We start from the raw sequence: 14551 nt of genomic DNA, 5'->3' as shown, positions 1-14551 counted from the left end.
ATAAATTTACATTACTTAGCAAATCTAATCCTAATTTAAATCTTTCTTTGACCCAGACCACTACAACGCTTAAAGCAACTACACTCAAGACAATACAGATTTTAATTTTAATAGCAATCCCCTGTAGTACAATGATTAAAATGCAAATCTTTATTCTTTTCAACATTTAGTACTATCCACACTAATAATATTTTCAAGGTCAAATGAATGCATGGAAAGAAAGGCCTTCAACCATGTCTCTCTTTTATGATGTAAATCAGTTATTATTCTGAAGATACCTGCTTACTATCATTAGCTTTTGCACTAAAGCAGTCTGTTTTGTCCTATCAAAGCCAGTTATTGTCATATGTTACTAAAGAGTTGAAATCTGAATATTTCTACTATGAACGATTTGAAACATTCCTTGTTTACATCATCAAATTTAGGCAAACTAGACAAGCCCTCTTCTTGTATTGATCTGGCAGAAAATTGGAATATATCCAAAGCTTGTAAGTGATCAGTCACATAAAGTTGTTCAATTAATTTCTAGACCCCAATTTTAAGATTTAACCATTTACTCTACAGTTCTGTTACTGTACTAATTCTGCTTTTATTTAATTCAGATTTGGCATGATAGCATACGATATAAATAGTCCAAACTGGTTCTTTGCAAGTACTGCAGGTTTTCCCTTATTTGTAATATCTTATTTTCTAGTCAACTTGACCTAAAGCAGTTCAAATTCTGATATAATTTTACAAATTACTAAGAGCACAGTAAAAAAACGAAAGCCATACACAACTCTCCTTTCAATTTCTTGTTTGAAATTAAGCATTCAGGAATTGATGTTCTATAATTTTCAGAACTGTCTTTTTGAAAATACTGGTCATGCTGGGAAGAAAATGAAGGGAATTTTTTTTTAATTTTTGATCATTTTTGTATCAAAATAACACACCAATTTTCTACTACAGCTTTCAATTAAAGTATTGCTCCTATATGCTCATCTTTTGGGGGTTATTTACCTCAAAAATGCTTCCTGAGTCTTCTCTGGACATGCTGAGCTTTCCTGTGTTCATTTTATACTCTCTCTACTGATAAGCGTCACTCACTCGGATGCAAACTCATGTTTCTCACAGTTCTCTGGAGCAGAAAAGACTTTCCATGATAAGACCTATCAGAAGAACTCTCTTGTGTTGTGAAGGAGCACGAAGCATACAGATGTTCCATCTTATCAAACAGAATGCACCCACTATTTAAAAGAGCAGTGTCATAGACTTCTTTAGGAATCCCCACTAACACCAGTAACAAAGCATGCTTCTGTCTTACGACACAGGTGTCTCTAAACATTTTCATTACCATGTTTCCTTGCTTTATACTTAAGCTATTCTTAGGCATTTCTGGGGTGGGGGAAGCTTGGGAATGAACAGAAAAAGGCTGCAGAAAAACTATAAAGTGTTCATTAAAATGGACTAACGTCCTTCTTGTTAAACTACTGAAGATAGAAGGACTGGTCTTCTGTCTGGAAAGGGACATAGGAGAATACATTTTTCCTTTTTGGTAGATCTTTTTTAAACCTTTTGGTCCTCCAAAAACAGCAGGATTTCCTCCAAAATGTTCAGCTGATAACTATATATTTTGTGTGTTCTAGATTCTTGACCCTCTACTTCTGCTCTGTCCTTTCCTTGCTGCCACCTACCTGTATTATTAAACCACTTGCCAATATAATCTTATCCTTATTGTCCTAACTCAGCTCCTGATACCGCCACAGATTTTTATCTATCTTTTATTGCTTGCTTTCTATCAGCTTCTAGGAACATTCTAAGCTAGATCAGCCCTCTTAAGGTTAATAAGTCAGCTTTATGGCAATGCAGAGATCTGGACCTGGCCTGCAGAGTTAACAGCCAATTTTGGGCCATGCTGGGAATTTGAGGAACTGCAATTCCAAACACATCTAGAACACACCAAAATTGTTTTATGCATTGCCCTGTAGCAATTTAGCAAGTATATCCAATTTCCACATCTTTCCTGCCTTTCAGGTCAAACCTTTTTGACCATTTCTATAGACAATTCAAGTAATTTTGTATTTTTACATTAAAGAGCTTATATTTCAATCACATTTGAGACTATCACTAAAAACAATACAGGTAGTCCTTGACTTACAACACTTCATTTAATGACCGTTCAAACTTACAACAGCACTGAAAAAAGTGACTTGTGGGCGTTTTTCATAGTTACGACCATTGCAGTATTCCCACGCGATCAAAATTCAGATGTTTGGCAACAGGCTCTTATTTATGACCTTTGCTGTGTCCCAGGGTCACGTGATCCCCTTTTGCGACCTTCTCAATGGGGAAGGCAGATTCACTTAACCACCAGGTGACTAACTTGTCAATGGCAGTGATTCACTTAACCACGGTGGCGAGAAAAGTCATGAAATGGGGGCAAAACTCACTTAGTGAATGGCTCACCCAACAACAGAAAGGCTGGGCTCAATTGTGGTCGTAAGTCAAAAACTACCTGTATAGCAATATTGTTTCCTAATAATCCCTATAGCAATAATTGCATTTTTGGTGGTCAGGCTTATTGCCAATGACCCAAGGGCACTTTCCCTAACAGAGCCCACTTACAACAGCAACAGCTCTTCCTCTTCGTCTTCCTCGCTTCTGTCCTCCTCATCCCTTGAATCTTCTCCCAGCTAACAAGCAAACCATGAAGGGAAGCACCCTCAAGGCAATTTACCCTGGCATTCATTGGCTCTAGCCCCCCCCCCCCCCAATCCTACACCAACCTCCTCCCAACTATTTTATCCGGGCATGCAGTCACTACAATCCCCCAAATGCTAAGCATGTTAGCTGTGCTGCATGGAGATTGTAGTGCCGGCACATCAAGGAGGGCAGATATGATGCACGCCTCTGAGGACGTCCACAAACCTGGCTGCGCTTCAAGGGCGTTACCCTTCCCCCTGCAAAAGATACAAGGCAGCGGCTCCCTGCCGAAACCCTGGGTGGATTCCTCCAGAAACCCTGGGTTGGTTCCTCCAGAAACCCTGGGTGGATTCCTCCAGATCCTTCCTCGCCTTCGGCTGCAACAGACCCGCTCTCAGCCATGCCCGAGGGAGGGAAAAGGGGCGAACTGCCTTCCCTGCACCTTTTCCCTGCCGTTACCTCCTTTTCCCTTTCCCAACCTATCCTAGGACAGGCTTGGGATCTCCTGGTGGTCCCCCATCCCAGCCCCAAACCAGATCGGGCTTGCTTCGCCTTCCAGGAGGAGGCAAGAATTCATCCGGTCCTCCTCGGCCCCGCCCACCCGAGAGAAGCCCCGCCCCCTTGTCAATCACCGCCTCAGATCGGCTCCTCGTCCCCCCACCCCGCTTCCTCCCTCCTCCTCCCTCCCCCACCCCCGGGCCGCCTTCCCTCACCGTTCTGCGCGCCGACCGGCGTCGGCCAGAGGCTCCCCGCCGTGGCCAGGAGGAGCGAGAGGGCCGCGGGTAGAGAGGCCGGGCCCCGCAGCATCGTCCCTGCGGCGGCGGGTCCGCGAGCGGAGGAGGAGGAGGAGGAGGAAGAAGGTCGGGCAGGGGGCGCGGGGCGGCGGCCGGTGAGGGAGGAGAAGGGAAGGGGAGACGAGAGGAAGAAGGGAAAGAGGAGGAGGAGGACGAGGACGGGCGGGCGACAAGCCCCGGCGCCCTTCGGCGTCGCCTTCGCCTGCCTGCCTTTTTTTTTCCCCCTCAGCGGCGGAGCGGGCTCCTTCTGCGGCAGCGCCGGACTCTCGCGAGAACTCGGCTCTCCCTTCTCGCGAGAGAGCCAGCCCACCGGAGGCGGCCTCCGAGCGCGCAGAAAGGCGAGGACGACGACGACGAAGAGGAGGAGGAGGAGCCAGCAAGCGCCGCCCATGCGCCCGGCTCTCGCGCTGCAACGTCACGAGGGAGGCGTGTCTTCCTCCCGCGTGGCAACGTCACGGGGAGGGGTGTGGCCTCAATCTCCTCCTCCTCCTCCTCCCACCTCTTGTCCCGCTGTTCACGCGAAGGGACCGCCTCCCTGCGGCTTTCCCAGCGAGGGACTGCAGGGGGGAGGCTTGCTGGATCGTGAGAATGCGGGGAGCCACGCGGCTTGCGTGTACCGGGGTTGCGTGGATAAGGAAGGAGGTGCGGGAAGGCAGTCCTCGTGTGGTACATGGGGGGGGGCGGGGGGAAGGGAGGAGCTCATCCTTGTGCTGGGAAGGGCTGGGGTTTCTCAGCCGTGGTTTGCTGGTCTTGTGAACGCGGCCAGTTGCGAGTTAACCATGGAGAGCTCCTAAGTCTGTAAGAGATTCGCTGGTTGTCCCCAAAAGTGCTTTTTCAGGGAGGCAACTGGACTTCCTTGGTTTTTTTTTCTTTTCTTTTGGGGATGCAAAGGACCAGCTGTCTGCAAGGAATATAAATCCTTCGGTTCATCACCATCATCATGTCAGAGCTGAAGAACCTTCTTGGAGGAGAAGCGAAACATCTTCAAAATAAAAAAAAACAAGAAAGTCCAGTTGCCTGTTGGAAAAAAAAAAACATTTTTGAGACAACCAAATGACCTGCAGGACTGAGAATCTCTATGGACTTTTAGCTATGCAATTTGGGATGAACACCCTTTGAATGGTGTGGGACAATGAACGGATTTCCAGAAAAAAATGGCAGGCGACAGGAACCACTAGCATTATTCAAGTGACCCTGAGGACACAGATAAATCTCCAAGTAGCCTCAACGACCCTCTGAAAGGATGCAAATGACCAGCTGTCTGCAAGGAGTATCAATCCTTCCCCACCATCCATGTCAGAGCTGAAGAAGCTTCTTGGATGAGAAGCGAAACGTCTTCAAAAGGAAAAAAAAAAAAAGAAAGCCCAGTTGCCTGTTGAAAAATGCACCTTTGGGACATGGAGTGCTCTAGACAGCGGAAGCCACGAAACAGGAGGAAAATAAAGAAGTACTTGGTGGCTTTGATGTTTAGAAAAAATAAATAGAAATAAAATAAATAGAATAATAGGAAAAAAGTGACTACAGAGTAAGAGATGACTCTCTAATTATACAGGGAGTTCTTGACTTACACCTGCAATTGAGCCCCCAATGTATGTTGCTAAGTGAGACATTGGTTAAGCGAGCTGTGCCCCGTTTTATGACTTTTCTTGCCATATATGTATATATTATAAATTATATATACACTGCTCAAAAAAATAAAGGGAACACAAAAATAAGACATCCTAGATCTGAATGAATGAAATATTCTTATTAAATACTTTGTTCATTACATAGTTGAATGTGCTGATAACAAAATCACACAAAAATTATCAATGGAAATCAAATTTAGCAACCCATGGAGGTCTGGATTTGGAGTTACACTCAAAATTAAAGTGGAAAAAAACACAACAGGCTGATCCAGCTTTGGTGTAATGTCCTTAAAACAATGAGGCTCAGTAGTGTGTGTGGCCTCCATGTGCCTGTATGGCCTCCCTACAACACCTGGGCATGCTCCTGATGAGGTGGCGGATGGTCTCCTGAGGGATCTCCTCCCACACCTGGACTAAAGCATCCCCCAACTCCTGGACAGTCTGTGGTGCAATGTGGCGTTGGTGGATGGAGCGAGACATGATGTCCCAGATGTGCTCAATTGGATTCAGGTCTGGGGAACGGGCGGGCCAGTCCATAGCATCAATGCCTTCATCTTGCAGGAACTGCTGACACACTCCAGCCACATGAGGTCTAGCATTGTCTTGCATTAGGAGGAACCCAGGGCCAACCGCACCAGCATATGGTCTCACAAGGGGTCTGAGGATCTCATCTCAGTACCTAATGGCAGTCAGGCTACCTCTGGCGAGCACATGGAAGGCTGTGCGGCCCCCTAAAGAAATGCCACACCACACCATTACTGACCCAATGAAATAATGAAAGTAGTTATTAGTTATTAGTTACTATATATATATATATTCTTAAGTTTTCGCGGGTACTTCCATGTATGGTACTCAGCTTTGTTCAGGTATTTTCCCACGTCATTATAGTTGTGCTTTTAAAGTTGTAGCAACGTTTCGGCAGAATCTCATCTGCCATATCAGGCTTCTGTATTGTGTTCGTCTGTGAGTCAGACTTTCACAGCCATTTCAACGTTGCTACAACTTTAAAAGCACAACTATAATAACGTGGGAAAATACCCGAACAAAGCTGAATACCAAAAACGTGTGTGTGTGTGTGTGTGAATTGATGATAGAAGACACAAAATAACACTGTCAATGTCAAATGCTGTTAAAAATGTAAATATGACTTGTACTGGTGGAAAAACAATAAAAAGCATTGTTAAAAAAATAAAAAGGGGAAAGGAAATTATAAAAACCTCTCATCTTAAGAACAGGCTAAAATCAGCTTTAGGAGGAGGAGAAATGCACCTTCTGGGCCAGGCCTAGTTGGTTTGACTGGGATTTAGCCACTCATGAATTGTGAAAGAAAGTAAATAAATGCAACTCAAAAGAGGATACAGATTTGCATAAACTCTGCATGTATTAATTAACGAGCACAGGTGCTCGTTTAGAAATACCGATTAGGTTTTCCATACAGTCTCACTAGAGGTTGTGACTGGGGGATGCCCATGGAATAATCTAAACAATCCATTAAATGTTTGTTTGTTTTAAATATTTACACATTGCCCTTCAGAATGCATGCCAAAATAGCCGTCAACTATTAAAAAGCCAACATCCAATTAAAAATGCATTACTGACAAGTGGGAGGTTTTTTTTTTTTAAAAAAAAATGGAATAAACAGTATTTAAAATGGGGGAGTGAAATGTTGCAACTCCCAGTGCTTATTAAGATGGATTGTCTCATTAGAAGTTCATTAAAAGCCAGTTAAAAAAAACAACCAAATACAATGAAATTGGGAGGTTAAATGAGAGGAACTGGGGGTGTTTATTGGAATCATCCAATTACCTCCGGTTTGATCAAAACATAAGCCACATTATATACATTAACTGGAGAAGGAGCAATAACTGCTTTTAGAAGTCTGGAAACTATGAACTTTTTGCTGAAAATGGATAAAAAATGAATTTGGTGATCTCTGGCTGTAAGTTTTAGGACTCTGTAATACACACAGTATTGTTGGAAATAACAAAAAGCTCCACGTTAAATCAAAGCCCATCAAAACCTCAGCTACGCTCTGGAATCCAAGATAAAATGTTGCTTATTTATCAGCCGGGTTCCATAACCCTATGCTGTCCCCAGCATGCCTCTCTTTGCTCAGAAGTCAATCAGCCTATGACTCAGACAAGGTCTTCCACAGGAAATACAATTTCTCTCCAGTGCTGCTAAATTTAGTTTATAGTTCAGACAGCAATAATACCCAGTAGGCACCCTATGGTCATGCGGTTGCCACAAAGGAGTTATTGGATTGGGGCCAGCGTTACTTCAATTTTTTCCATTCGTGCTGTCCCTTTCTTCCTTCTTTCTTTGTCTGCTAAACCATCAGGGTACGGAGAAGATGAAAGGGGTCTAACCACTGGGACTGCAATACATTGTTTACACTGGAGGAAATTGCATGGCGGGCATGCAGTATATATACTGTCTATATATGCTCAGGGGTGGGATTCAATTTTTTTAACAACCGGTTCTGTGAGCGTGGCTAAGTTGGTCATGTTATTGGCTGGGCGTGGCCAACTCAATATCACTCACATCGAGGCACGCATCTCCTCGCCTGGCCTCTCATGACTGTGGGGATGCTGCAACAGTCGTAAGTGTGAAAAACGGTCATAGGTCACTTTTTTCAGTGCCAGTGTAACTTTGAATGGTCACTCCACACAAGCAAAGTACCAGCAAAGGAGGGGGAAAAAAACTCCAGAGATGCTCCTGAGACAGGAAATCTAGTCCTGCCAAGAATGCAATAAAGGTTAACGGAGAGGCAGTTTCTGTAAGAAACACCAGAATGTTTCCTTCCTGCCTTCCTTACAGGATTAGACCAGCAATTTCTTCTAACAACCGATTCTGCTTAGAATGTTAACAACCGGTTCTATCGAATACATGCGAACTGGTAGAATCTCACCCCTGTATATGCGCTATATGTATGTATGTATGTATGTATGTATGTATGTATGTATGTATGTATGGTATTCAGCTTTGTTCGGGTATTTTCCCACATCATTGTAGTTGTGCTCTTAGAGTTGTAGCAACATTTCAGCAGAATCTCATCTGCCATCATCAGGCTTCTGTATTGTGTTCGTCTGGAACACAATACAGAATACAGAACACAATACAGACGAACACAATACAGAAACCTGATGATGGTAGATGAGATTCTGCCGAAACGTTGCTACAACTTTAAAAGCACAACTACAATGACGTGGGAAAATACCCGAACAAAGCTGAATACCATATATATATATAAACTACGTTTATACTTACACCTGTTATCTTATAATTGCTTGACAAAATGAAATAAATAAATAAAATAAAATAAAAACCTCCAGTGATGGAGCGCCCACCCCTTCTGGTGGCAAGCCGTTCCAATGGCCAATTGTCCTCCCAAGTTCAAGGACGTTTCTCCTTCATTCGCTCCTGGATGAGTTGCCATCCGTTGCTCCTTGCCTTGCCTCCTGGTGCTTCGGACCCCTCTCTTCCTCGTGGCAGCCCCTTCAAACACAGGAACACCGCTATCACGCCACCCCTTAGTCCTCCTCTCCTTTTCCCCTCCTCCCTCTTGGCCCCCCTCCACCTTCCCGCCCTCCCGCCCCCCTTCCCCAGTGCCCAGATCCCCCGCTCTCCCCACCCCGGAAGCCAGGGGGCTGGGATTGCCTCCTTTTCCACTCCGCTCGGCTCCCTCCGGCTCTCGCCCTCGAGGGCGCAGGGAGGAGGTTGCCAGACAAGCTGGGATCTGCACGGCCGGAGGGTACGCAAAAAACGGGTGGAGAGACCCGCCCTTGTCTACAGCCGGCCCTGGAAAGGAAGGGAGGCGGGAGGAGGAGGAGGAGGAGGAGGAAGGAGGACGGTCGGGTAAGGCTGCTGCAGCCTCCAAGGCTGGCCGGCGCAACTTGGACGGGACTTTGGTTGCGGGGCAGGGTAAAAGTCCGATGATGTGGGGAAGGGGCGCAGGGAAAGGAGGGGTGGCTTAGCCGGAGGGAAGGAAGCCGACCTAGCCTTACCCAGCCTCCCTCTCTCCCTCTCTGTAAAGGAGCTGGAAGGGGCTTTTCCTGGCCCACCTCCCTCCCCGTCGCCGCGCCTTGTTTGCCAAAAAACAAAAGCCTTTTGAACGGGGGTCCAGATTTCGTGGTAACCTCCGGCCGCGCGTCTTTCTCGGCATCTGAGCCTCCCGCGGGGTTGGGTTTCGCTTCGTTGGCTTCGGACTCCCCTTCTCGGCCGGCCACGTAGGTCTCGGAGGAAAGTTCGCAGTCAGGCGAACTCCGCTTCCCACCCACCCCGGCGGGGGGTTCACCTTACGAGCGCCTCTCTCCGGGGAAGAACGGCGGGGGTGGGGGTGGGGGTCGGGAAAAGGGTCCTTGGAAAACGGGCCAGGATCCACAAAGGACCCTTCTGTCTGGGAGGCCAAAGGGGAAGGGGGTGATGGCGGCGGGGGTCTTCATCCGAATTGCGATCCGGGTTGCGCGGCGATGCGGCTCACAAGCCATATGTGTGTATTCAGCAGAAAAAGTTCCACAAACTTTATCCTTTGCATCTCAGAGGATGTGGGAATGTGACCTAAGCTGTACTTTAGACTGGAGTCTCTGTTTGTATATGTCTGTTTGTGTGTCTCTTCTCCTCTCCTCACCTCTTCCCTTTCCCTTCCCTCCCCCCTTTTCCCTTCCTTTCCTTCCCCCTCTCCTCCCTTCCCCTCCCCTCATTTCCTTTCCTTTCCCTTCCCCTCCCTCCCTTTGCCTTCCCTTCTCTTCCCTTCCCCTCCCCTCCTTTCCCTTCCCATTCCCTCCCTTCTTCTTTTTTTCCCCTTCCCTTCCCTTCCCTTCCTTTCTCTTCCCTTCCCTCCCCTTCCCCTCCTTTCCCTTCCCTCCACTCCCTTCCCTTAGCTTCCCTCCTTCCCTTCTCTTCTTTTCCCCTTCCTCTACCCCTCCCTCCCTCTTTTCCTTCCCTCCTTTCCCTTCCCTTCCCCTCCACTCCCTTCCTTTCTCTTCTTTTTCCCTTCCCATTCCCTTCTCTTCTTTTCCCCTTCCTCTTCCCCTCCCCTCTTTTCCATCCCCTCATTTCCCCTCCCTTCCCTTCCCCTCCTTTCCTTTCCTTCCCTTCCCTTCTCTTTCCTTCCCCTCTCCTCCCTTCCCTCCCTCCTTTCCTTCCCCTTCCTTTCCCTTCCCTTCTCTTCCCTTCCCCTTCCTCTTCCCTCCTTTCCTTCCCTTCCCTTCTTTCCCTTCCCTCCACTCTCTTCCCTCCCTTCCTTCCCTCCCTCCCCTTTCCTTCCCTTCCTTTCCCTTCCTTCTCTTCCCTTCCCTTCCTCTTCCCTCCTTCCCTTCCCCTTCCCTTCCCTTCCCTTCCTTCCCTTCCTCCACTCCCTTCCCTCCTTTCCTTCCCCTTCCTTTCCCCTTCCCTTCTCTTCCTTCCCTTCCTCTTCCCTCCTTTCCTTCCCTTCCCTTCTCTTCCCTTCCTCTTCCCTTCCCCTCCACTCCCTTCCCCTCCCTTCCTTCCCTCCCCTCCCCTTCCTTCCCCTTCCTTTCCCTTCCTTCTCTTCCTTCCTTCCTCTTCCCTCCTTTCCTTCCCCTTCCCTTCTCTTCCCTTCCTCTTCCCTTCCTCCACTCCTTCCCTCCTTCGCTTCCTCCCCTTTCCTTCCCCTTCCTTTCCTTCTCTTCCTTCCCTTCCTCTTCCCTCCTTCCTTCCCTTCCCTTCCCTTCCCTTCCCTCCACTCCTTCCCTCCTTTCCTTCCCTTCCTTTCCCTTCCCTTCTCTTCCCTTCCCTTCCTCTTCCCTCCTTTCCTTCCTTCCCTTCTCTTCCTTCCTCTTCCCTTCCCCTCCACTCCCTTCCCTCCCTTCGCTTCCCCTCCCCTCCCCCTTTCCTTCCCCTTCCTTTCCCCTTCCCTTCTCTTTCCTTCCCCTTCCCTTCCCTGTTCTAGTTCTGTTCTGATTATTTTCTCTTCTGGTCTCCTTGATTCTAGTCTATCCCCCCGCCTCTTACTTATCTCATCTTCCCGTTTGCCCAACCCTTTTAGAAAGCTGGACCTCCAGAGTCTAACGTTAATCTAGAAAACTGAAATTGTGGCCACACCAGGGAACTTCCATGTGGCCAGCTGGGCTTGGAGCCAGACAAACAACCACATCGGGTGGATGTGGTGAAGTTGGCAAAGCCAAGCAGATTGTGGTCTCTCCCGACCGGTTGCTCGTCAGGTCTGGTCGCGCAAGAATGGAAAAACACTTTCTTGGCCTCAGATTTGAGAATTTTAACCCCACTCTAACTCTGAGCCACGTTGTGTGGACAAAAGCGCTTCCCAGCCTCTGGCGGGAATGCCAGTTTCCAAAGGGTGTCTGTCTCTTTGTGTGTGTGTGTGTGTGTGTGTGTGTGTGTGTGTGTGTCATTCAAACGATACATCCTCACTTCCTGAAATCTCCCCTTTGGGTAGGACGCCACTGTTGTGGCAAAGCTGGCCATCTGTTTCCTTTGGTGGGATGACTTCATTGTGGAAGACTGGCTCGATGGCTCTTTTCGCCAACCTCTCTCTCCAGAGACCAAGAAGTCATTAGGTCCAGGGAAAAGCACGTGCAGGGCCTAAGGGGAACCATTCTTTTCTCTGGTTGAATAGGGACGGCCGGTTTCCTTAGCCCTACTGGTTAGTTAGTGTAATTGAACAGAATATCAGAGATGGAAGGGACCTTGGAGGTCTTCTAGTCCAACCCCCTGCTCAAGCAGGAGGCCCTATACCATTTCAGACAAATGGCTGTCCAACCTCTTCTTGAAAACCTCCATTGGGGTGGACAAAATAACAGAGTCGGGAGGGACCTTGAAGGTCCAACGGCCTACTCAAAACAGGAAACCCTATACCAGTTCAGACAAATAGCCATCCAAATTCTTCTTCAACAGTTCTGGTGTTGGAGTATCCACAAGTTCTGGTGGCAAGCCGTTCCACTGGTTAATTGTTCTCACTGTTAGAAAGCTTCTCCTTCGTTCCAGGTTGCTTCTCTCCTTGATGCGTTTCCATCCGTTGCTTCTTGGCCTGCCTTCAGGTGCTTTGGAGCAGTGGTCCCCAACCTTTTTTTGTACCAGGGACCAGTTTCACGATTATTCATTCTTTGCGGACCGGTACAAAATGATCCGCGGACCGGTACCAGCATCAGCACGCACGACCAAGGCAAGGCGAGCCGAGTGACTGGCCAGCCAGCCGTTCCCCGCTTCTCCCCGCCACCTTCAACTCCTCTTTTGTACCTTCTCGCGGTCGATGGGCTTTTCGAGCTCTTTCTTAATCTCCTCCTGAGTAACGCGAGACCCCACCGCCATCGGGACGGCTCTTTGTTTGAAGCCACCCCCCTTTGACGAAACTAAGGCGTGAGGATTCCTTCAGCACCCAAACGCCGCTTTACAACCAACGACCGACAAGCTCACCCGGAAGCACTTTCTCAAGCGCCGTCGAAACAAGATGGCGGTGCCCAAGCAAAATAGGCCCTACTTTCATTCTTTGCGGCCCGGTACAAAATGATCCATGGACCAGTACCGGTCCGGGGCCCGGTGGTTGGGGACCCCTGCTTTGGAGAATAGCTTGACTCCCTTTTCTTTGTGTGGCAGCCCCTGAGATATTGGAAGACTCCTCTCAAGTCACCCTTGGTCCTTCTTTTCATTAAACTAGACAGTCCCAATTCCTGCAACGGTCTAGCCTTCAGTCTCTTAACCATTTACACTTTTGAGAAGGAGCTTCCAATGATGGATTCAATGGGAGCACCTAGACCAACATAACCTTCTCCAGATTTTGGGGGGGGTTTATACCTTCCAACATTTTCAGCCCTCATTGCTGGCCAATGATCCCAAAGACCATCATTCCAACTCACTTCCATTGAAAAAGGTTGGTGCACAAATTCCCCTTTTTTAAAAACTGAAATCATCCCACCTGATTTTCTTTTTGAAGCCAAGGAAACTGACGGCGGATTGACTGAGCTTTGTAAATTTCACTTCTGCAAAGAAAGGGCCTGACTAATAGTCCTGAGACCAGGCTGTTCCTTTTCAATGTCTCTTTCGAATGTTTTGAGGGCTGCATAAGACAGCTGGACTTGCCAAGGCTAGCCCAAAGATAGATTGTTTGCACAATCACACAGGAAAGGGACGAAAGCAATCGAGGGACGAAAGCAAGCATTTCAAAATCCAGTTGATACAAAATTGTATTATGTGTTTAATTGGGGCGTTAGACTTTTAAGATGATTGTCCAAGCGCAATTCCAGAGGGGGAAGAATATTATGTCATTCTAAGCTTGCCTTTTAGGAGAATTTGGCATTGTGTGTTATCTTGCACACTTGAATTTTTCTGCCATGTAATGCAGCTGGCACACTTTGCTGGCAGGAAAACAAAAATCGCCTTGACAATTACAGGGTTCTGTTGGTAGGGAAACAGAAAGCAGAAGAGTCCTGGTAGAAGGAGGCTAAAAATATAAACCCAGAAGACCTTATAAATAGTTCCTGTTGATGTCAAATAAATATGCTTGTCACAATCATAATTAGAGAGCCAAGAATGGGTGGGGAAAAGACAGCAGAAGAAAGAAGCTGATATAACGTCCTGGATTTTGCAGAACATGTGATGGATCTGTTTGGGGAGAAGTGAATTTCAGTTAGAAGATTAAAACACACCTTAGTGCTGTGCCAGATAGTAATTTCTCTTTACAAAGCTTTAATTTGTCTATCTTATTCTTCAGAGGTTGGTGAGAATTTATTTGGAATTGGTTGTGAGAATGTTCTTGAGCTGACTTGGTGTTGAAGATAGCACTGAAATTGTTGGTTTTGTGGCTGCTTCTTCTGGCCTTCCATCTCTCTCTGATCACACAGATGGATGCATCCTCAAGGAAGGAGTTTCTTCCCAAATGTAGAAGAAGGATTGTAGTTGGAGTCAAAACTAGAATCAGCCTAGAATCTCTATGTAGCCACAAACAGACTAAGTCCAACCCCTCTTGAATTCAGTTGACTCTTAATTAATGTCATGATAGTGCTAAGTATTAGCTGAGTAGACTTTTGTGCAGAGGCATGATTCGTAATAAATCAATTTAATTGGAATTTCATGTACTCCTGATCTGACATTATGTATCTGACATTAATCTACTCAACTAAAGGTTGGCAGTATTTTAGCTTTGGATTAAGGGTCAACAAAATTCAAAACAGATTGGACTTAGTGTGTTTGTGACTACTTAGAGACTCTAGGCTGATTCCTCTTTTGACTCTACCACAGGGTCTGCCAGTCCTTCCCCTAAAGTAACTTCCCCTAAAGTAACTAAAGTAATGGAAGCCAAGAGAGTTGGAGACAAGAAGGAGGCTTACATAGATGGTGATGATATGCATCATTTGGCCAAACTGGGAAGTCAAGGCAGAACATCTCATGCCATATCTAAGAATTTTATTGAAGGTATCTTACCCCCAAAATCCTGCTATAAATCAAGGAGGGCTTCTGGTTCCTATGTGG

At 46.9% G+C, this 14551-nt stretch overlaps 2 protein-coding genes and 1 long non-coding RNA gene across 9 annotated transcripts in view; 2 read left to right on the top strand and 1 right to left on the bottom strand.

The window, feature by feature from the left end:
- NPTN (neuroplastin) overlaps positions 1-3761 on the bottom strand; it is a 29069-nt gene extending 25308 nt beyond the window's left edge. For both annotated transcript variants that reach the window (XM_026689462.2, XM_026689458.2), the window contains exon 1: positions 3396-3761. In XM_026689462.2, the coding sequence (XP_026545247.2) occupies positions 3396-3489 (94 nt within the window). In that variant the 5' untranslated portion in view covers positions 3490-3761. The remainder of the gene's footprint in view (positions 1-3395) is intronic.
- Positions 3762-3773: 12 nt separating this feature from the next.
- LOC148129679 (uncharacterized) lies at positions 3774-4994 on the top strand. Its single transcript, XR_015750768.1, has 2 exons — positions 3774-3902; positions 4368-4994. It is a non-coding gene; the product is annotated as an uncharacterized LOC148129679 (long non-coding RNA).
- A 3745-nt stretch (positions 4995-8739) lies between these two features.
- Positions 8740-14551, top strand: part of CD276 (CD276 molecule) — a 30837-nt gene continuing 25025 nt past the window's right edge. Inside the window, exon 1 of one of the 6 annotated variants that reach the window (XM_087972563.1) lies at positions 8740-8858. The gene's annotated coding sequence lies outside the window, so the exon portion shown is untranslated. Of the gene's footprint in view, positions 9029-14551 lie in introns of all 6 variants that reach the window. The other 5 variants (XM_087972560.1, XM_087972562.1, XM_087972559.1 and 2 more) reach the window with 5 other exon arrangements.

Source organism: Notechis scutatus, chromosome 11 (genome assembly GCF_049901735.1).
Source record: "Notechis scutatus isolate UNSWTSFEM ecotype Mainland chromosome 11, rNotScu1.2, whole genome shotgun sequence".
Lineage (NCBI taxonomy): Eukaryota > Metazoa > Chordata > Lepidosauria > Squamata > Elapidae > Notechis > Notechis scutatus.
The sequence above is the reverse complement of the archived record's forward strand: the minus strand, read 5'-3'. Positions and strand labels throughout refer to the sequence as shown.